The sequence below is a fragment of the Nuphar pumila genome, chromosome 6 (assembly GCF_984573655.1).
Source record: "Nuphar pumila chromosome 6, dmNupPumi1.hap1.1, whole genome shotgun sequence".
NCBI lineage: Eukaryota > Viridiplantae > Streptophyta > Magnoliopsida > Nymphaeales > Nymphaeaceae > Nuphar > Nuphar pumila.
Genome location: NC_143254.1, coordinates 20,943,760 through 20,967,798, shown reverse-complemented (window position 1 = coordinate 20,967,798; position 24,039 = coordinate 20,943,760). Strand labels below are relative to the sequence as shown.

At 38.3% G+C, this 24,039-nt stretch overlaps 1 protein-coding gene across 2 annotated transcripts in view; it reads right to left on the bottom strand.

The window, feature by feature from the left end:
- Positions 1-19,759, bottom strand: part of LOC149834263 (nuclear pore complex protein) — a 102,305-nt gene extending 82,546 nt beyond the window's left edge. For both annotated transcript variants that reach the window (XM_090011301.1, XM_090011302.1), the window contains exons 1-3: positions 19,571-19,759; positions 2,479-2,858; positions 209-278 (exon numbers count right to left, since the gene is read on the bottom strand). In XM_090011301.1, coding sequence (XP_089867427.1) covers positions 209-278; positions 2,479-2,858; positions 19,571-19,656 — 536 coding nt within the window. In that variant the 5' untranslated portion in view covers positions 19,657-19,759. The remainder of the gene's footprint in view (positions 1-208; positions 279-2,478; positions 2,859-19,570) is intronic.
- Between the last annotated feature and the right edge of the window lie 4,280 nt (positions 19,760-24,039).

The following is a 24,039-nucleotide window of genomic DNA, read 5'->3' as shown; positions in this document are numbered from 1 at the left end:
AAGGAGAGAAGATGCAAGAAACATGACAAACTTTTTGGAATACAAAACACAACGAAATAACTTCTCAGAGAAAAATATAAACATAAGATCCTCACCAAAGTCCAATAAAAAGAAGAAACCCGTAAACAAACTTGCAAAAAAAAAACTAATCAAATAGTAGTGAAATTTGCATTGCTCACAATGAAACAAGCAGTTTATGATTTTGTACCTCATTTTCTCAGACACATGCCTGCATGTATTCTCAAATTGTAAAATCAGATCAGGAAAGGGAATCAGGCCTGCAAAAGGTGCAGCCATTGAATGAGACTAAGATGTAACTTGTTCCAACTTAGTATATGTGAAATTTTGTTAGTGATAACATAGACAAAGGAACAAGTAATGGTAATTGAAAATTAAAACATACGCAGTTCTTCCTGCAGACATCAAAGAAATGCATCAGTGCTGTACTCGTGTTACCATTATGCCCGACCACTTCTTTATGTATGCTTGTTTACAAGTCATGTTTATTTAACGCTTCATCTAGTTGTACGAGTATAAAATTTCAGTCCTGGATCAGGCAACAAATAGTATATATAGGGCTCCCGCCAAGCTTGTCCCCAAATCTTTCAATTGGATCAAGCTGCCATTCCTGTTACCCGCCCTTTCAGTAGGGTCAGGCAGCCTGGCCTGTTTGTGCTGGGCTCGCATCAAATTTTAGGCCCTCCACACAGACCAGCCCTTTGACCTGTAGGCTTGACTGGCACAGCCAATTGCCAGCTACTAAATGCTTGGTATGGTAAGAAAAATTGTAAAACTATACACACACACATGTATATATATGAGAACTGAACATATTAGGCCCTCTTTTCTCGTTCTGCCCCGTTAAGCCCCATAGTTTGAAGTGTTTAGCGTGCTCGATTTAGTGGGAATCGACTCTTGGATCATGTTTTTTCGACTAAAATATGTATTTTTATGAGCCAGGAAAAATTGATGCCTTCATAGCCATTGATTTTGGATCACCGGAAAAACCTGTATACAGGTCAGATTCCTGTGATCCAAAAGCCAGTTCCCACTAAACAAAACCTATAGATCACATCTATGGTATTAGATGTGAGAAAAAATAACAAAAACTATGATTTTTTAATATATATATATATATATGTGTGTGTGTGTGTGTGTGAAGAGAGAGAGAGGACACTGTTAAGTTGTACATTGTATATATATATATATAATGTTGTAATAAGTAATAGCCATTAGGGGTATTTTTTTATCTTTTCGCAGTATTTATATTTTTTATTCTTATTTTTCTGTATTTTGTTTTCTATTTTTTGTTATGGGCATTTTGGTAAAATGTCCAAAGAGCCATTGGGATCTCCCCAACGGCTCTATTTCTAGCCATTGGGGAGATCCCAACAGCTATTTGAGCCCTCTAAGAGTGTATATAAAGGGGTATTTTCCCCTCTTGTCTCTTAATGTTTTTCCTAAGTATTCTACCTCAATAAAGAATTATTATTTTTTATGTTTTTTTGTTTTCTTGTATGTGCCCATTGGTGCCTCTTGTGATCTTATTTATTTTCCATTGATTGGCTTGTGTTTTGTCCCTTTGTGGACTAGTGCTTGTGCACATTTGAGCTTTCTGTAGCCATTGTATGCACTTGTGTGCTTGTGTATTGCCTTTGGCATTTGTATTATCTCTTGTAGGACTTATACTTGTCTTTTTGCACATTATGGTTTGCTTACCGCTTTATTTCATTACAGACACATCTACAATATTTTAGTAATGTCACCATTCTTATATGTTGTTCAGTGTTCAGTAATATGGGTGATTTGTACAACAGTGCAATAAGCCAGCACTACAAGTGTTGGGCAACTAAGGACATAAAGAGAAGACTACATGTAAGAGGAAGGCCGATATATGGTATATCAGAAAAGGATAAAGGTAGACACCAACATATCAGAAGACATTCAACAATATTACTAATAAGAAGAAAAAAGTAAAGAGTATTATTTAGCTAGTTTGGACATGTTGCACAAAGACCAATTACAGATGCAACAAAAAAGGTTGAAGATCAAAATAGAAAGTGAGTTCACCAGTAGCCAAAGCAAAAAATCAAATAAACTATTGAAGTAAAATTGTAGGCAGTATAATTTTATATAGTATGTACTTAAAAATTTTAAAAAGGCCAAGAAACAAACTCAGAAAATACAGTTGACTTGGTACCCAAGTTTGAATCAAGAATTATAAGAACACAGGAAGCCTTGAAGAACCTGTTCTCACTAAAGATCTCGAGTATAAACACATTATGCAAGTCACTTAAGGCAGTATAAAAATGCAAGAAATTTTTGCTAAGTGGCACCCAAGTGCCAACAAACTGCCAGCAGAGCTTATCCAATCAACAAATGTGGCACCAAGTGCACAAGTCATTAAATGAATGATTCAACTAGATGCTTGTTCCTATCCCAGGTCAAGTTTTATTTTCTGATTATTATGATACCTACCTTGTAGCGCAGATTCAAGGAGTGAAGCAAACAAAGTGAATGTTGTTTCTCCGGTATCAGTTGAAACATCATCTTCATGCTTGCAAGACTTCAAGGATGGACTAGTTATTTGATTAACTGCCCTATATCCATCATCCAACTCAGGAAAAACCTGTCCATCAACTGACACCCTTCTTTTGGAAGCAGAGGTCGCCCTACCAGGAGTAGTTTCAATACCATCAACTTCATAATTCTCAATCTCCTGTTTAATTTCTTCTAGGAAAAGAGCAGCATTAGGCCGTCTCTGAATATTATGTCCATCAAAAAGTAACCTAGCTTCAGCAGACTTTGAACTTGCACTATAGTCCAGTTGAGAAATGCCAGAAAAAGCATGTCTTTTCCTGCATATAAATTTCATCCAGGGTTATCATCTTATGAAGGAAAGAATGCAATCCATATGATAATATATAATTAACATTATTCTCAAAATGTGTGCACATATACGCATACATACATACATATATATAACTCAGTCATTCACGATGGTTTACATAGATGAACACACACGCACATCTCTGGTATGGATATGCATATAATATGAACCCGTCCATCAAGTTTCATTTAGTACCAACAAGTCATGTCAAGAACTTTGGATGCAAAGAATCGTTTTTATAATTTCACCAAGGTTGCATATTTTGTTTAATATAAACCATCCATTTTTCCTCCAAAAGAAAATTTATTTTTTTACAATGATTGATCCAACGTATCACGGGCATACAATTTTTCGCAAACCCGCGATGCGCCAGACTACCCAGTCTGGCTAGCCTAACGGCCAAAGGCCGCACACCAACACTTTTTCATGCGTTGAATCATTTCATTGGCCCTGTGCATCACCTCGTGCACAACTGCCTAGCGGAAGCTGATCAAGTGCATTTCCAAATGCGCATTCTATCTAGTCCATGTCACTTCGTACATAGTTGTCCCATACCAGTTATCACTTTCGAAAATGGCATAGACTTGCCTTAGCCTTGTGTGCCATGGAGCATATTGTGACTCCATGTGCACGCTACAGCAAAACCTCCACACTAAAGGAACAAGACTTTGCGGCCTCTCAATCTGAAAACCAGTTGATAATTGAACACCATCGAAGAGCACCACTCAGACTCATTCATCGATGCCTAGGTATTCACTTGCCTAGCCTCGAGTCATCATACTCGGTTGGAATCACCTAAGGTGATCCCTTGGAAAATTAGCCCTAACTCACACGTACTCTCGTGCATCCAAATGCTACGCGTGGAAAACTCCTTTAAATTGAGAGATCCTTAACCAAATTTCCAAAGGCAACATCCTTTGATCCGCTGGTACTGCTTAACCAAACGCTCAATGTCTGTGATGCCACACTGATACACTAACAACGATATTGTTGCATATCGCGTGTATTGCTATCATCGTACGTCACCGATCAAGCCAACGTATACCACACCTTCCTACACTCGATGCATTTTCCACTCAATAGAACTCCACACTGCACATGCCCCATTCTGAAGGCTCGGTCCCGTACATTCTCCCCCACCCAAACCATTGTCGTCCTCAACAATGTCAGTGCAAGTAAAAACGCAGCCTTAACTGATATGTTAGTTTCTCTTTGCACTTATCTTTGATTTTCTTCTTTTCTTCACTCTAATCAACTTGTTCTAGTTTTCATCTGCCATCCCCACAAACTTTAACACGCCAAGTCTCATTCCTTAATGTGCCTCCAATTACTTAAACAACAGTCTTCCGCTCCATCAACATTGAGCATTCTTCACTCGTGGGACCCAGTACAGTCTCATACACAAGCGGGTCATCATCGCTCGCACGACAAACTTATCATCTTCATGCTCATGGCTAGGTGTCTTCCAACTCCAGCAAGGGTAATTTCAAGCTCTTCATGGTCCTCGCAGACAAGGACGACCACTAACGCGTGTCGCAGGGATATCAACTCCCTTAAAGCACCAACTTGGGGTTTTTCAACGGTCCAAACTAGTCCTCAAGTAGAAGATGCCTACTTGAGTATCACCCTAAAATGGTCTTTCAAAACGTCTTCCTGAGCACTCGTCCACACAAGGAGCAACACGGCCCAATGTTGCAACTCTCGTCCAAAGCCAGCAAAATGTTTTTGCAGGAACCAAACCGATGAACCAATAACAACTTTTTTCGTACACATAATCCACAGAGGAACTGCCAACTCAAGGGACCAAAATAATGATCATTCTACTCAAGATGGGCACTCCGCTAACCCACAATCTTGAGAGAGAATATAGAAGTTCAATTGAGACTCTGATACTCAAAGGTGCAAATCCATCCAGTCGAATCTAACGTGCAATCTCGGCATGCACAAGGTAAACGTCACACTCCACCTGCGAGCCGAACGCACAACTGGTAGGAATCTTTGGCTTATCCACATTCTCTTAACCAACTGAACAACAACCTTATACTTCTGCTTACCATCGACAAAATAACACAACATTCTGCCAACATCTTGCATCTGTGTACAGTCAACAACACTTCAGTTGCACAAATTTATGTAACCAGGATAAACCAGCAGTATTCTACTCACTAAACAACAAGGTTACCGTGAATCTTTATGCTCTAATACCTAAGTCACACAGACTCAGCTTGAACGCGTCGACACGCCCCGACACGGGTGCGGCTTCGGACACAAGGCGGGCCAAGTTTGTCCACGTTTTAGACTCTATCAACTTTGACTGAGTCTATTTTTGTGCATTTTTTAAGGCAAAAAGCTAAAAAAAAATCGACCTTTATATATATATATATAGTCGAGTATTATTATTGTTATATTTTGGTAAGTTTGCGTTGTTAAGAATTACTTTTTTATTTGTGCTTTAAAATTTACAATCTTATTATTAATTTATTGTTATATATATAATTATATATATATATTTAAAATTTTATATATATATAGTCGAGTCCCCGTGTCCAAAAAATTTGAAATTGCGTTGCACCCGTGTCCGGCATTCATGTGACATAGTTTGATACCAATTTGTCATGTGCATAGAATTTTTTGCAAACCCGCAACGCGCCAAACTACCCAGTCTAGCCAGCCTAACGGCCAAAAGCCACGCACCAACACTTTTTCACACCACCTCATGCGCAGCTGCCTAGCGGAAGCTGATCAAGGGAATCTTCAAATGTGTATTCTATCTGATTCATGTCACTTCGTGCATAGCTGTCTCATATCAGCTATCACTTCCAAAAAGGGCACAAACTTGCCTTAGCCTTGCGTGCCATGGAGGGTATTGCGACTCCAAGCACATGCTACAGCAAAATTTCTCCACTGAAGGAACAAAACCTTGCAGCCCCCCAGTCCGAAGACCAGTTGACGATTGAACACCATAGCGAAGAGCACCACCCAGACTCATTCGTCGATGCCTAGGCATTCACTCACCTAGCCCCGAGTCACCATACTTAGTTGGAAACTTGGAATCACTTAAGGTGATCCCTAGGAAAATTAGCCCTAACCCACATGCACCCCCATGCGTTCAAATGTTACGTGTGAAAAACTCCTCCAAGTCGAGAGGTCCTTAACCAAATCTCGAAAGGCAACATACATTGATCTGTTGGCACTGCTTAACCAAACAATGCTCCACATCTGTGCTGCCACACACCGACGCACTAACGATGATATTGTTGCCTATCGCGTGCCATGCTATCATCGCACATCATCAATCAAGCTAACACATACTGCACGTTCCTACACTCTATGCATTTTTCACTCAGTAGAGTTCCGCAGTGCACATGCCCCATTCTGAAGGCTTGGTCTGAGACATAGCATGCTTCTCGATAAATGTAAAAACACATGTATGCATGTATCACACACACACAGGCCAATGTTTTAAAGCCTAGTTGATCAACTTTAAGTCAATCAAATCATTCATTTACTGGGTCAACCCTATTAATAGACTCTTCCACCAGCAAAACTAGGTAAGATTTGGCATACACCAATGTCTTAAAGTCTAGTTGGTCAACTCTCAATCAACCAAGTCATTCATTTATTGGGTCAACCCTATGAATAGACTCTTCAACCCATGGTTGTCCATATCGTACGATACGATAAGATACGCATCATAACTATGAAGGAAAGTGATACAATACACACTCGTATCGCGATACAAGTGCATATCATACTTGTATCTTATGTATCATATGATATGGGACCCTACCGTACAATACGGCTTGTATATGACATGTATACAATATAGTCTCACCGCACTTAGAAGGGGGCAAAAAGTTATTTTTTCATTTTCAAGTTTTAAAGACCTCTTAAGGGTCGACTCCATCATTTGTGTAGAGGCCATTATAGAGATATCCACGCACCCTAAGACTCGTGAGAGCGATTTGGAGGTCGATCTGTGCGCAAGGGAGAGGGCTTTTACAATTTCATCAAGAGTGTATTTCCACCATTTTTTTACTCAAGAAAGTGGGTTAAGGTAAAAAAACCCTATAATTTCCTTTTTATTGAGCTTTTTTTTGGAAAGATGACATCAAATGATCCGGCATGACAATGAATCACTCGAATAATGAATGAAAACATATTGAAAATCGAGTGCAACTATTGTCATATTGTTATTTCGGGTGGTATCTCTTAGTTGAAGCATCATTTAGTCGGGACAATCATAATGTTGTCGCATGCACGTCAAGAAAATTGTTGAATAAAGTGAAATGGCAATGCCAGCAATTACTTACTGATTTGAGAGAAAAAGGACAAGAAAAAGAGATGAGTGAGGCAAAAATGGGGTATGTGAAGCCCTGAGAGGACAAAGATGAGCTCCCTACTTCTGATCCTACAGCCCCGCCCCTAGCATAGTATCAGAGGTAGAAAATTTTGCAGCGAAGGGGAATGGTGTAGTTGATGTTAATACTAGTGTCGTGAGCACAAAAAGAAGAGGAGTAGGAGAAAGTTCTTCGACAAAAGGTAGAGCTAGATGCTCTATTAGGAGCTTTTTCCTTCTTAGGAATGCTCTTAGGGAGCAGCCCCACATTCGTACTGCTATGACTCCTCACATTTAGTCGAGCAGAAGAATGTCGCAGTTGGGAGATAGTTTTATGATGCCTGCATTCCTTCTAATGCAGCAAATTCATTTCATTTTCAAGTTATAGCAGATGTCATAACTAGTATCGGACCTGAATATAAGATGCCTTCATATTATGCTTTAAGAGGAAATATTTTATATGCTAATGTAAATGAAGTGAAGGCTTATTGTGATAAGATAAGACAATCATGGAGAGAGAGACTGGATGTAGCATCATGGTAGAGGGGTGAAAAGACAAAAAGTAGATGACCTTGATAAATTTCTTTGTCTATTGCCCCAAAGGCACCATGTTTTTTTAAATTAATTGATTTGTCTTATACACCCAAGACAACAGATGTATTATTGAGGATTTTTTACCAGATTATGGAAGAGGTTTAGCCTCAAAACATTCAACAGTTCATTATTGATAATGTAGCAAATTATAGAGCAACAAGTAAAGAATTGGCAAAAAAAATTGGGTCATTTTTTTGGACCCCATGTTTTGCCCACTACATAGACCTTATACTTGAGGACATCGGTAGCATAGATGAGCTACATCAAACTGTTTAATGCTGCCAATAAATTACTAAATTTATTTACAAATATGCATAGGTTTTGAGTATAATGAGAAAGTACGTTGGCGATGCTAAGTTGATTTATAGTGTAGTTACTAGATTTGCTATGAATTTTTTGACAGTGCAAAGCCTAGTAAAGAATAAAACTGCACTAACAAAAATATTTTCATCATATGAATGGAATGCATATCCCCATAAACCAAAAAGAAAGCCCAAAGAAATTGTAGATATTGTATTAACTATACCTTTGGTGAAGGTGCTTCGATTGGTTGACAGTGAAGACAGACCAGCTATGGGTTATCTCTACGAGGCAATGGATAAAACAAAAGAGGCTAACAAAGATAATTTGAAGGGGAAAAAATTTATACATACCTATATGGAGCATCATTGATCATAGGTGGACTGGGCAACTTCATCAATATCTTTATGTTGCATCATATTATTTAAATCCTACATTTAGATACTCCCATACTTTTAAAATTAACAAAGAAGTCAACAAGGGACTTTTTGATTGCATCGAAAGGTTGAACCCTTATTATAGCATTCAAGATCAAATTCATAAAGAAATGAAAACTTATGATAATGTATTGTATGATATGGGAAGACCTGCAACAGTGTGAAATTGTGCCACAATGCATCCAAGTAATTTATTTTGTTTATTTCAATTTTAATTTCAAATTGTTATTTAGTTATGATGTTTTGTATGATTGTATATATGTTATTGTCTTATAATTGATTTCTCATTTTCTTATTTCTTTTTCAGACATGCAATAGGTCAGGTTTGGAAGTAATGTTTCAAATCTGAGAGCTTTTTTCATTTGCATTCAAAGTCAAACATGTAGTGCAAGTGGATGTGAGAGAAACTGGAGTGTTTTCGAGCAAATTCATAAAAAAAGAAGAAATAGAATGGAGCACAAAAGGTTCAATGACCTCGTCTACAATCAGAGGAATATAAAATTATAATGTTTACTTGTTATTTTCATTCAAAACTCAACTAATTTTAATTTTTTTATGTAATCTTTTAGGCAAATCGAAAAGTTATCAGCAAGAAGGCACAAAGAGCAATTTGATCCCATCAGTTTGAAACATTTTGATGAATTGAATGCATGGATTGAAGAAAAAGCAGAGACTCTTTTGAACGAAGAGGATACTCAATGGATTAACATGGAAAGAGCACAAGGGGTAGATGATAAAGACCCCAGGTATCTTGAAGATGATGTGGATGTCGAAGGACGAGAAGAAGAAGAAAATGATGATGAAGAAGAAGATTATGATTATTGAGGTTTTATCATGTAATATGTTAAAAAAACTTGGTTATTTAACACTTAACTGTTCATAAATTTGGTTATTTTGTTTTTTATATAATATGAAAGTATGAGTCTTGTGGCATGTTCTTAATAACAAGATATTTAATATTTTGCATTGATCTTGTGAGATATGCATGCAATATTATCTATGATTCTATATTAGTTAATGTTTGATGATGTCTTGTGTAGCTCATACAGACATAAATGCTTCATATGTGATTTTATGGTTGTATCTTGTGTAATTCATCATTGTTTCATATGATATGATTTTTTAGATTTTTTCTTGATTTTTTTTATTTTTAAAACTTTTTTATTAAAAATTTACCATAAGTTTATAATACGATATGATTCGAAGTAACTATGGGCCCGACTGATATGTGTTACGATACGATACATACAACCTTGCTTCAACCAGCAAAACTAGGTAAGACTTGTCACGTGGGCTTACACACACAATTTAAAAAAAATACAAAAAACAAGGCCGGCCAGCCACCGGCCGAGAAATGGCCAGCAAGGTCAAAATTTTAAAAAAATGGCTGGCCAACCATTATCTGACCAACCACTGGCCGGAAAGTGGTCTGATTCACACCAAATTTACAAGGAGGTGGGAAGCTATGTCACAGGGACTCGGCAAAACAGATGCCGCACCCGCGTCGACGCGACGCGGGATCGCGTGCGGGTGCGGTCAACACGACTTTGGGTGCGATCAACGCACCCAGGGTCATTTTTGTCCACACTTTTGGGCGAAAAAAAAATTCCCCCCGATGAAAAGGAGGAGGATTAGGGCAAAAAAAATTTTGCCCTAATCTCTCCTCTCTCTCCCCCTGAGCTCGAGCTCTCCCATCGCCGCCCCAGCTCCGCCACCCCCAGCGCCGCCGCCCCCAGCTCCGCCTCCCAGGCTCCTCCTCTCGGCTCATCCTCTCCTTTCGCAGGTATGTCTCTCACTCTCTTCTTGGGTCGGCTGGGGAGGGGCCGAGCACCCCCCCCCCTCTCGGTCTCTTGTTGGGTCGGCAGGGGAGGGGCTGAGCCTCCCCTGCTCCCTCATTTTTCGGCACAAGAGGGGAGGAGAGTTCTGGTTCACTGAATGAAAGAGGGCCTTTCAAACACTCTTTCGTAATTCGGGGTCAAAAAGGATTCGATGACGGGATCCAAATGGAATGAAATTCGCTTACTTGCTTTTGATTGAACTTCTCATTCTTGGAGTTTAGGGATTTCTCGACCAATGCGTTTGTTGTTTCGGAGAAAGATAAATGCGAATGAGGAGATAGCCACTTCGATCCTCGATCCTTTCTCACCCCGGAGTTCCGTGGCTGGGTCGTCCATCCATTCCAATAAGAGCTAAGACCTCTCGTCCGGGTGGAAGAAAGGTAAATAAAGACTCTCTGCTATGGATTAGGAAGAAGATCGGCGCCGCCTTTTCCGTTTGTCCCTCACCCCCTGTCTCCCGCCACTGCTCATTCTCCCTTGTTTCCCGTTTGTGCCCACGAAAATACTAGAAAGAATGCTTTACTAATCCCGCTCGTGTATAGCCCATCCATGGGGAGGGATAGTGAACCGAGGGGATTTTCTTACCATCCGAATATAACAGATTATTTATTCTTCACGAGGTGTGAAAAAATTTGATTGATATTTAGGTCGATTTATGTAATTGCTTTACTTATTTGATTGATAATTTGATATTTAGGTTGATATACTGCATTCATGATGAATCATATTATGAGTTTATGACAATGTTTGTTGTTAAATGTTAAACTGTTAAAACTTCAAAATTATATATATATATAATTTTTTTTACATTTTGCCCCTGCCGCACCCCCGCACCCGGGTTTTTTGGAAGTGCCGAATCCCCGCACCCGCACCTGTTAAAACATATGTAATAATACCATAATACCCGATAGGGGTATTATGGTCATTTCACAAAGTACCCCATAGGGGTACTTATTTTGTTTCTCTTATTTTACTAATTTTTTTTTTATTTTTTTTTTTAAATTTGTATTTTTTGGATACCGAAAAGGGGCCCCACAATGGAGTCGTTGGGGCCCCCAACGGTCACATATGTGACCGTTGGGGGCTCCCACGACTCTATTGGGAGCCCCTTTGGTCTCCTTTTCTTATAAATAGAGGGAACCCCCCATGTATGTTGAATTGCTCTTGAGAGCTCCTCTTCAATAATAGTGATATTATTTTTCATGTGTGTTGCCTTTTTATAAGGCCCTTTGTATATCCCTTAGTGGATTTCCTCTCTTGTGCTTGTTGCACTTGTCCGTGTGGGACATAGTGAATGCTTTAGCATTCTTGGCTTCTTCCGCTTATTTCATTACATGGTATCAGAGCCATACGATCTTCTAAAGGTAAAATCTTGTCTCTCTCTACTTCCTTTCTTTCTCACATCTTCATTGTGTAGCAATGGAAGTCAAGATCGATCTATCATTCAAACTCAATGGAAAAAATTACATGATGTGGGCATCCGCAATGGAGAATAATCTCAAAGGCAAGAAGCTTTGGGGTTATGTAATGGGAACCGTTCCGGAACCCCAACTTAAGCTCACAAAGATGGAAGGAGATCAAGAGAAAGCACTTGAAGGCGATGCTCGTCTCAAGGCCATTGAAGATTATAATCATCAAATGGAAGATTGGGAGAGCAACCATGCAAAAATCCTAGCATGGTTTATGAATAATGTCGAACTCAAGGTATGTGCAAATATTGCAAAATTCCGTTGGGCAAATGAAGCTTGGTTTTTTATGAAGGGTATGTTTACCCAAAAGGATCTTGCAAGAGCTTATTTTTTGCAAGAAAAAGTAAGAACCACAAAACAATGTGACATGAGCATACAAGACTATTATAGTGCTCTAAATCCTTTGTGGGATGAATTGGCTCTTTTAGAGCCTAAATGGGTATCTATGGAGGATGTGGTACTAAGACAAAAACAAATGGAACAAGATAGATTGTTTCAATTTTTATTTGGGCTTCGTCCCGAATTTGAACAAGTTAGATCCTCACTCCTCCATAGATCCACGTTTCCTCCCTTAGAAGAGGCTATTGCCGAGATTACTCAAGAAGAGACTAGACATAATATGGGTAAAAGCATTGATGAAGTTCTTGTCGTATCTAAACCCGGCAATCATGTCAAAACATACAAACCACCTCATTTTGGTAAGCAAGGGAGTGGTGGGAGAAAAATGATTATATGTCATCATTGTTATGAGCCGGGACATATTAAACCCGTTTGCCCAAAGCTAAATGGAGCATTCAAGCCAAAGGTGGCTTCCGTTGAAGAATCATCCACCAAAGAAGATGACGACAAGAACGGGGATCTCAAAGATACTCTTGGACAAATTTCCTTGGCTCTCCAACAAATTCTAAAGGCTACTTCTTCCACCTCCGGTGCCGCAATTGCCTCATCATCACCTCCCGGTACGTACTCTTGGATTTTAGATTCCGGAGCTTCTTTTCACATGACCCCTCATGAAAATGCATTAACCAATGTGCACACCAATTCAAAAATGTCTTGTGTCTTTACGGCCGATGGAACCTTTCTCAAAATAAATGGTGTTGGAACTCTTGATTCTAAAAATGTTCAAAATTTTCTTGTTCCAAAAGTTAGAATAGTTCCAAAATTAAATCTTAACCTCTTTTCCGTTTCTCAAATAGCCGACCATGGATGTGAAATATCTTTCTCATCCCAAGGGTGCTTTGTGCAGGATCTCCGGTCCGGGAAGCGGATTGGGCAAGGCCATAGGAAGGGAGACCCTTATTTTATGGATAATTTAATGCTTCCAAATACCTCATTTTGTACTTATGTCCAAGGCAAAAATATTGAAACTTGGCATAAAAGGCTTGGACATCCAAGTTACTCTAAAATGTATCTTTTTCCTTTTGGACACAAGTTTTGTAAAGAAAAAGATATCAATTGCAAAGATTGCATTTTTGGCAAAATGAAGTCTACTCCTTTTCCTATTAGATCCTTTGTGACAACAAGACCTTTTGAATTGGTGCATTCCGATGTTTGGGGACCATCTCCGGTTCTATCTAAAGGTGGTTATTCATATTATGTTACTTTTATTGATGATTATACTAGATATGTATGGATTTATTTTCTTAACTTTAAATCGGAAGTTTTTAACTTCTTTAAAGAATTCCATGCAAAAATTCAAAATCAATTTCAAAGTCAAATATCTATTCTTAGATCCCATTCGGGTGGAGAGTACTTATCAAATGATTTTCAATCATATCTAAAACAACATGGCATTTGTCATCAAAAATCTTGCCCAAGAACTCCTCAACAAAACGGTCTAGCGGAAAGAAAACATAGGCATATTTTGGAAACCACTAGATCCTTACTCATTTCTAAAAATATTCCTAAAAATTTTTGGGCCGAAGCCGTATTAACCTCCACCTATTTAATCAATAGGATGTCATCTTCAAATTTGAATAATATCTCTCCTTATGAAAAAGTTTTTAATATGACATCCGACTACAATCGTCTTCGGATTTTTTGGTGTAAATGCTTTGTTCTTTTACATAAAAGAGATAAATTGTCACCTAAAGCAATAGAATGTGTATTTTTAGGATACGGTGAAAATCAAAAAGGCTATAGATGCTTTGATCATAAAAACAATAAGTTATTTGTCTCCAAAGATGTAACCTTTTTAGAAGATGAAAATGGATTTGACATATTGAAAAAATCAAATGAAATTGATTATATGTTTATCAATGATCTTTTAGAAGATTCAAATGATGACTCTTTGAGTCATCCGGAAGTTTTAGAAAATACTCATGATTCTCATGATAATGATGTATCAACAACTAATGGTGACAATCTCCAAGTATACACTCGGCGTGAGGAAGCCCAACCTATTAGTGCTTTAGAAAAATTCTTGCGGCTTAATGAACCCCTAGAAGAAACCTCCCTTAGGCGTTCTTCTAGAGAATCAATTTCACCTAATAGGTTTGTCTCATATGAAACTCTTTCACCTAAATATAGAGCTTGTCTAATAGCCTTGCATTCTTACCATGAACCCTCCCATTATAATCAAGCAAAAAGTATACCTCATTGGGTTGAAGCAATGAAAGTTGAACTAGATGCTTTAAATAAAGCTAAAACTTGGGAAATAGTTCACCTTCCTCCAAATAAGAAAGCTATAGGATGTCGATGGGTCTACAAAGTCAAAACAAAAAGTGATGGTTCCCTAGAGCGTTATAAAGCTAGATTAGTTGCTAAGGGATACTCACAAGAATATGACATCGATTATGAGGAGACTTTTGCTCCCGTGGCTCGCATGACAAGCGTTAGAACTTTAATTGCGGTAGCATCATCTAAGAAATGGCCTATATTCCAATTAGATGTTAAAAATGTCTTTCTTAATGGTCAGTTGAATGAAGAAGTATATATGGACCCTCCGCCGGGAATCAGTGTTAACCAAGGTCAAACCCTTCGGTTATTAAAAGCCTTATATGGTCTTAAACAAGCCCCTAAGGCTTGGTATGATAGATTTAGTGCTATCATGTTACAATTGGGATTTCGCTCATGTTATACTGACACTGCTCTTTTTGTTAAACATGCAGGTAATAGTATCATCATCCTTCTGCTTTATGTTGATGATATGATCATCACTGGCAATGATGAAAGTGGTATTCTTAAAGTTAAAAATATGTTAAAACAGAATTTTGATATGTCTGATCTGGGTTTTCTCAGGTACTTTCTTGGTATAGAAGTTGCATACTCTCATCGAGGGTATATATTGTCACAGATGAAGCTTGCTGCAGACATATGTTCCAAATCTGGGATTTCAGATGATAAAAAAGTGGAGACTCCCGAGGTTATCAATGCTAAACTACGACTGGAGGATAGAGTTCTGCTGGATGATCCTACGCCCTACAGGCAACTCATAGGCTCCCTCACCTATCTGACTATCACCAGGCCCGATATTGCTCATGTTGTGCACTCTGCAAGCCAATTTCAGCATGCTCCTACATCTGTGCATATGAGTGCTGTGCTCCGGATCATTCGATATATTAAAAATACTTTGACTAAAGGGCTATTCCTATCATCAATCTCTTCCTTAGATTTACTAGCTTATACTGATGCTGACTGAGGAGGAAACCCAAATGATCGAATCTCAACTACTGGCTTTTGTGTGTTTCTAGGAGATTCGCTAATTGCTTGGAGGTGCAAGAAACAGCAGAAAGTCTCATTGTCTTCTACTGAAGCAGAATACAGGGCTATGGCAACCACTACAATGGAGCTTGTGTGGCTTCGAAGTCTTCTTCAAGATATGGGAGTCGAAATTACTGGTGCTTCGAAGCTTTGTTGCGACAATAAAAGTGCCATCTATATTGCCAGCAACCACACCTTTCATGAAAGGACTAAACATATTGAGATGGACTGTCATTATGTACGTGATGAATATCTTCGTGGGACAGTAACACTGCCATATGTCACTTCAGAATATCAACTTGCAGATTTCTTTACCAAAGCCCTGCCTGCTCCTCGCTTCTTGTTCCTTCTTGGCAAACTTTCGGTCATTCCCCCGTAAAGTTTGAGGGGGGGTGTTAAAACATATGTAATAATACCATAATACCCGATAGGGGTATTATGGTCATTTCACAAAGTACCCCATAGGGGTACTTATTTTGTTTCTCTTATTTTACTATTTTTATTTTTATTTTTATTTTTAAATTTGTATTTTTTGGATACCGAAAAGGGGCCCCACAATGGAGTCGTTGGGGCCCCCAACGGTCACATATGTGACAGTTGGGGGCTCCCAACGACTCTATTGGGAGCCCCTTTGGTCTCCTTTTCTTATAAATAGGGGGAACCCCCCATGTATGTTGTATTGCTCTTGAGAGCTCCTCTTCAATAATAGTGATATTATTTTTCATGTGTGTTGCCTTTTTATAAGGCCCTTTGTATATCCCTTAGTGGATTTCCTCTCTTGTGCTTGTTGCACTTGTCCGTGTGGGACATAGTGAATGTTTTAGCATTCTTGGCTTCTTCCGCTTATTTCATTACACGCACCCGCACCCGCTCCCGCACCCACACCCATGTGACATAGGTGGGAAGATATATATAGAGAGAGAGGGAGTTGGGGAGGAGGGGGGGCTCCCGATAAACCAGGTTGCAAACCTGGGGAGCAGCTTTTTTCATTTAACCAGGTTTTGGTGTGTCACCCAAACACACCAAAACCTAGGTTTTGGGCATAAAACCTAGTTTACACCCAAAAACCAGTTAAACTGGGTTTTGGGTGCCATCCTAACGGTACCTTAGGGTGGTGCCAATGCCATTCTCCTGGTTTCTGACCAATATGATACCAATTGATAGGGAAAAATGCTTGTGTGTTACATATGTGATACACTCGAGTGGTGTGTGTATGTGTGTGAATTTCATGTATTAGCAATATTGTAAAATGTGTAGCATAACTTTAATCATAACTGTAGGGAAAATATTGTACAGTAAGTTTGTAATTTATCGTGAAATCATAAACTTGAATGACAGAATCCTAAAAAAATTACAAATTAAAAAGTTCACATAATAGTGATTATAATGCACAAAATATACAACAAAGTTGAAATAATAAACGGAAGTATGACTAACTCTACACAGCCTTGACAATCAACTTGATATAGAATCAATCTGAAATATCATAGTTCATGACATATGCATAAAACATTTCATTTGATATCCTAATATTCTAGTTTTCCAAAACCAACTCTAGACAGACTAAGACTAAACTACTTCCCAAAAATTTGGAATGAAGATCTTCAAGATTTCATTCATGAAATCCAGGATATGTTCTGGCAATGGGAGTGATGATGGGTCTTCATTGACCATCTCATCCTTGGCATTCAGGATGACCGCTATCAGTACTTGTATAGGTGGTACTTTTGACAACGGTTGTGCAACCTATGCTCTTCCATCTACTCCTAAAGTAACAATTATTTCAGCACGAACACTATCTCAAACATAAAGAGAGTGACACGGTGGTACAAAGTTGTGACATCCTGCAATATTATGTTTGAAATTATTGAACCCATCGCAAACCATGAGCCTACAAAACCAACACTACAGAAACTTTCCAGAATCAACTGCTTCACAAGCTTGAATCCAGTCTTCTGATAGGAGCAGTTGACAATGGTCTGATTTTTTCCATTATTTCTGTATCCATAATAGTGTGAAAAGAAGGCCGGACTTTCATGTTGCATCATTTAATTTTTCTTCAACTTCTTCCTCTCAACAATAAATCCAAATCAAAAAGACCAAAATCACTACCATGCCAGATGATTCAAGGTCAGCTCACCCTAAAATCTTGTATAACAAAGGAAAGAAGATGGATTTTTTCTTACCTCAAAGCCTTCAAAAATGGATAAAAATGGAGAGTTTCACTTTCCTTTGCCTCAAACACTTCTCATGCAAAATCACCCTCCAGCACCAAATCGACCTCAAAGCCCTAAAATTTCTTACATTTGGAAATCGCAAATCTTACACTCAAGGCTCCAAGATGAGTTATAGTGTATTTGGCAGTCAAAAAAGATCCCTATAAGTGAGAAAGGCAAGAACTCTTAAAAATTGAAAACAGGAATGTTGCCAAATTGAGTTTTCGGATGTATTGGTATCATACAATACATCCGTATCTGGTGTATCACACAATATGGTATTGTGTCATATGCCATGTAAGATACAATACCAATACACCCTTGAAACTAGTTTCAATGATGTATCTTCTTGGGTTTGCCCTTTTTAGCATTGTATTGTAATGTATTACTACTTTTATAACATTGTGCAATAGATTCTTAACATAGAATGGTTGGTTTAAGTTGTCAATGGATGGACCAGGTTTTCAATTTTCAAATATGAGCTGATAGATCCCTGGACTAAAACTTGGCAAGGTTAGACATAAGATCGATAAAGCCTGTGAAAGTGTAGTGACTGTAGTCCAAGCTGGGTCAAGCTTAACAAATGTGAGCCAAATTCAGTTTCAGACCAAGATGAAACTAACTGTCTCCGGTGTCAACATCAAGAAAATGTCATCTCACCAACATGTCAATGACCTCATATGATGAAGGTTCCATCCGGTGGTAAATGAGGTTATACCATCAGGGTTTCTGGACATATGCAGGCTTCCTCAACCCTTATAACGTACATTACTGTTAATCTTGATAGTGTGCTTGGCTCATGACAACCTATTCCATGGAATTGAAAACTTTTTACTCTGAATTTTACAAAAACACGAAACTGGATTTCCACAAGAGAACAAGGGAAACTGGTGCATGTGCATTAATTAATGGTTCTCTTCCATCAATTTCTGCAGAATGTGTATGCCATAGAGACAAACAAAAGATTGATTCGACAGAAATCATCTCAAGGAAAAAATGCCCCTAATTACAACATGGTATCTAGAGATCATGATACCGCAATCCAGAAAAACTCAGGCCTCCTCACTTTTCGGAAAGAAGAAATGTGGCCCAGAGAAATTGAGACTATGATGACCATCCAGCCAACTATATCCAGCTTCTCCTTTATTTTCTGCTGAAAGAGGTGAGCACCTAGGTAACGCGCTCTGTGTTGATTCACTGTGTAGTCGCAGAGTGAGTGAACAACGGTACTCCACCAAACTAGAGATTGATGTTTGACAGAGGGTAGGGTGGGGAACACCATGAGCTGATATTTGTAGCTGTAGTTCTCCATTAAACACCTCCCCCAGCCGAATCACTATTTATGCGTTTCACTCCCACCTAAACCGACAAGTTCAAGTTTCTCTATACAACGTGTGAGCTCGCAGGCCGTTCGAACAACAAAGAGCTACGACGCTCTCCCAACTCGACTTATCGATCAATTTCCATGAAACGAACCTTTATCCACCCTACCCACATCACGATTCTCGTCAGCACTTCACAATTACAGCGATTCCATCGAGACCGCCGACAGGGTTAACGACTCTCGGATTATTGACACGAGATGGCGACCCTAGAACACCATGAGAACCCAAATCGTCTTCCATTCCGAAAATTTTCAAACCCAAAATTCTCCAAAAACTAATTAACCTCGAAACCCTAGTTGGAGGATTCAAGTGCAACATCGGTCCGATCTGAAACGTAACGATCCTGATCCCCATAACTATCAGAAAGAGCTACCCATTTCGGGAGAGAAAGAGATGTTACCCGTAACGTCGAAACCTCTCCCGGACGCGGCGGTCTTCGGGGTCGAACTCGATCTCTGGAAGGTCGTCCTCCATCTCGCACTCCATCGCCCGACGCCTAAATCCCCCCGTCCAACAAAACCAGAGAGCGAGTGCTTAAACCCTAAAACCCTACTGACGCTCGGGGGTTTGTAAATTTCGCGCGCCTTTAGGTCGCAAATACCGGACATGGCTGAAAGGATTAGGGGACACGTTTATGTCTTTTGTTTATTAATTCTTTGTTAAACAGGGTATATAAGCAGACACGACACGAAAGTTACTCGGAGAATTGCCCGCTGAGACATACCGCACATTTTTGTTCATTTTTGTGGTGACAGCATGCATTTGTCACAAAGATACGTTCATGCCTCATATGTGACACGAATCAAAATCATAATTAACGATTCTTTAAAAAATTCAATTAACATAAAACTATGTGTTGATATTTTAATGTAAAAATACATGATTTATTAAAATATACATTTTTTATATTTACACGAATAAACCTGCCCCATGATCATGCTCCAAAATTAAAACTATAATATTAAATCAACACATATCACTAGATGCCATGGTCGATGTGATGTTCACGCGCAGAGCGTTCTCCTCAACCTAACGACGCCCATGATGAGCTCAGGCCTTCGAGTCAATAGTAAGAGGACCCTGAACCCAAATGAGAATTACGATGACATTGGCAATAGGCTTCAGTTGCTCTCATCATCTAGTCAAACCCCATATTTATAGTGGAGGATAAGGGGGGGGTTCAAAATGTGAACCCCTTCGTATTCTTGTAACCCCTACCTTACTAAATCTCACTAATTTTTCATTAATGATCCACTAACCTCTCATTAGTGTTAAACTGAGTCACACTATGGGTTTAACCCAAACTCAAATATCCAACATTCTTTCACCTGACCCATTGACACTAAAAAAGTATAAAATCGAAGTTTATACTGTTATCTTGACTTAATTCTTTATGTGCGTTCACATGCTATCCTGTATCATAAGAATGAATCATATGAGTCATAGTGATGATCACCTCTTTATGAAATATCATATTTTCATGTAATACAATACAATACAATTCATTTTCAGTGTTTTATCGTGTTAAGATTACTTTTATGAATAGGTTAGTATCTAACATATTTTATTGGTCATTTATATATTGTTAGTCTGTTATTCTCTCTAACTAAATGAGAGATCATTTATGCAAAATCAAAAATAAAAATGTCATAAAGAATCAATTCATTCTCATAAATATGATTAGATAATATATGGTCATACATCAAAAGAAATCAAACAGACGCATTCCCTTTACATGTTGATAATACAATCCTGGTGCTAACCCTTTAGTAAGGAGATCCATAGTCATTTTCTTTGTACCAATTGTATCAATACATATAAGATTATTCTCAATTATTTCTTTTACAACAAAGAATTTAACTTCATATGTTGACACGAGTTTGAGCTTTTATTGTTATTTGAGAATCACATGACTGTTTCATTATCACAAAGGATCTTTAGTGGTCTCTCAATAGAGTCTACAATATCAAAAGTTTCTTATCCATATGGCATGAGATAAAATATCGTATAAAATCAATAATTTTTGTCCTAATAAATTTCAAAAATTCCTTCGTTGTCTTGTAGTGAGAGATAACAACAAAAATATTCTCAGTCACTCACAATTACAAAATCAACAGGCTAAGAATATTTGAACACTCTCATTTTTTATACACATTTTTTTAAGCGCTCGCACTTCTCATATACAGCCTCTAGAGCGGCAGTTATATTATTTGTACGAGTGAGAGATTAATCGCTCTATACGATATTTATATTGAAAAGACTAATGTGAGGCCCTTTTTTATTCACCTTTTTTTAGACAAACATAATTTGGTTATTGTCGTTCTACTTTAGTGAAAATGACAATACTCATAGTTACTTTGTCCCCTCAATTTACAAAGAGTTGACTTCAGTTGGTGAAACTAGCAGATCATGTAACCAGAGATAATTTAGCATTGTACATTTGTGTACGAACATACTTCATGGGCTGAAATACACATCTATCATTACACTCCGTGTGAATTTGGAACACAATAACTTACCTTTAGGTAAAATTGTTATTTCATAAAGTTACACACAATCATAATATTGAATCTTAATACGGTCTAAAGAATCCATAATCAACGCAACCCATATCACTTTGGTAATTGCATGAGTCAAACAATCAAGATCTTTTACCGAAGTCATATTCATATTATGAAGCATGCTCGTGCACATATGTTAATGCATGTATATTCATGCAAAAATATGCATCATATCATCAAAATACAAGTTTATGCTTTAACTTATATGCATAAACTGATTTTGATGATAACACATTAAAAATATCATGAATTTAGTCATAGTTCATGCTTGAAAATAACATGTATAACTTAAACAACATAAAACATATGTATTAAACATGCACAAGTCACGTTTTTTTAACAATAAACACTTATAAAGCATAAAAATTAACAAAAACAAACTCTTATGGGTAAAACTTAGGGTCCTTAAGCTGTAACCGGTCTAAAAACATCTTGAACCGGTCTGAAACGGCCATGAACTAGTCATCAAAGGGACTGAAACAATTATAGAACTAATGAACCAATGCAAAACATGAACAAAAGCTCATAAAACCCTATAATCGAATGAGAAAATCATTATCCTTTTATTGATTCATGAAAAACAGGGTCTTTACATCTTGAAATTGGTGGACAATCGATATGAACCACTACAAATGGCTATTAACCGATCTCAAAAAGTGTTGTATTGATCACAAAACTGATTCAGGTATAAATAGTAAACAAGCCTCATTTCGGATATGATCTCATCCAATCTAGATCCAGATCCAGTTAGAACGAATCTTAGATCGAATACCCTTGGTCTGGATCCAGACCCGTAATAATTGGGTCTTAGATTAGATCCAATGATCCAATGGTCCAAAACCCAATTCAAACTCAGATTCACTCCAAAACAGTACTCGGGTCGAGTCCAAAAACTGTACTCAGTCGAGACTCGGGTCTAGATTTAGACCCAGTCTAACCGGATCATATTAGACCCGGTCTATAACTGGATTTAGTTGAAACTGCATTGTGACCCAGTCCATTTGTATCGGATCAGACCCGAACCTTACCTGGTTTGATTGGATATGGATGATGATCTGATACTTTCAGATCAAACTAGACCCAAAATCCAAATGGATTTGGTTATGATCCAATTGAGTTAGATCCAGTTGATATGCTAAAAAAAAAATATTGACTTTGGCTATTTTTTGCCATGGGCATTAAAATAATCAGCAACCATATTTGACTTGGACCAGTCAAGGCTGAGAATTTGAACTAAGCCCAAAATGGTCTACCCCAAAGTGGCGCCAACTAGGACTCCACTAAGATGGATCGAGATCCAGATCCGGATCGTGCAGCGAATTGGATCCTGCACCAAAAACACATTAGAAAATGCAAATGCAAAAAATAAAAAACTACCCACATTCTCCATACACCCTCTAGTACCACAAAAAGATTCTATAAGGCATCAGGACTATCTGGATCCGTAAAATCTGTCTCCTACAAAAAATAAAATAAAATAAAATAATTACAAATAAAAACATATTTAATGCAATTCTTCACATGCCAAAATGGAATCAAATAATAAAAAATACAATCAATTAGAAAGATGCAAAACATCTCAGATATTGTAGCACGATAATCAAAATGGGTTTGGGTTGGCAGAGATTCAATTGGACCCTGATAGTCCTGCACAATTGGATCTGCCTTGGATCGCATCTTAGATTGGATCTTGAGAATTGGATTTGGATCCAATTCGTCTTCAAAGCTCGGATTTTCAGGATACTCTGCATCATAAAGAGTATATTTTTTTTATGTATATTCTCCTGGCAGCCGATCGTGGCTATCGATCGCTGACCAAGGCACTCACCTCGATGATTGATCGATGGTGATGACTACCACCGTCAGCCACCATCAACCTCCCGACGAAAGAACAAATGTAGATCTTTTAGTTTATGAGAAAAGCAAATTCAATTTTCTCAAAAACTAAAAGACCACGACTAGGAAAAAGGTCGATATGGTATCAGAGCCACCACCCTCTGAATACAGAGGATGGCTCCGACGAAGGCCGACAGTGATGGTGGTTGCGTTGGACTTTTGACGCCCCCTTTCGTCGCCGACGAATGCTGATTTATGTAAAGGGGGGATATTGAATCTCCTCTTATAATTTAGAACATATAGGGTTAGGCAGAATTGTAACACCCATCTAGGGCGGTTACACGAAGAGGGGAAAGTGTTTCTCCTTCTCCCCCTCCCACAAAAATGGAAAGTGGAAGAGAGAAAGGGGAAATGCCTTTTTCTGTATATAGAAGGACAGGGGTGAGAGGGTAACGAACACCCCTCACCCTTG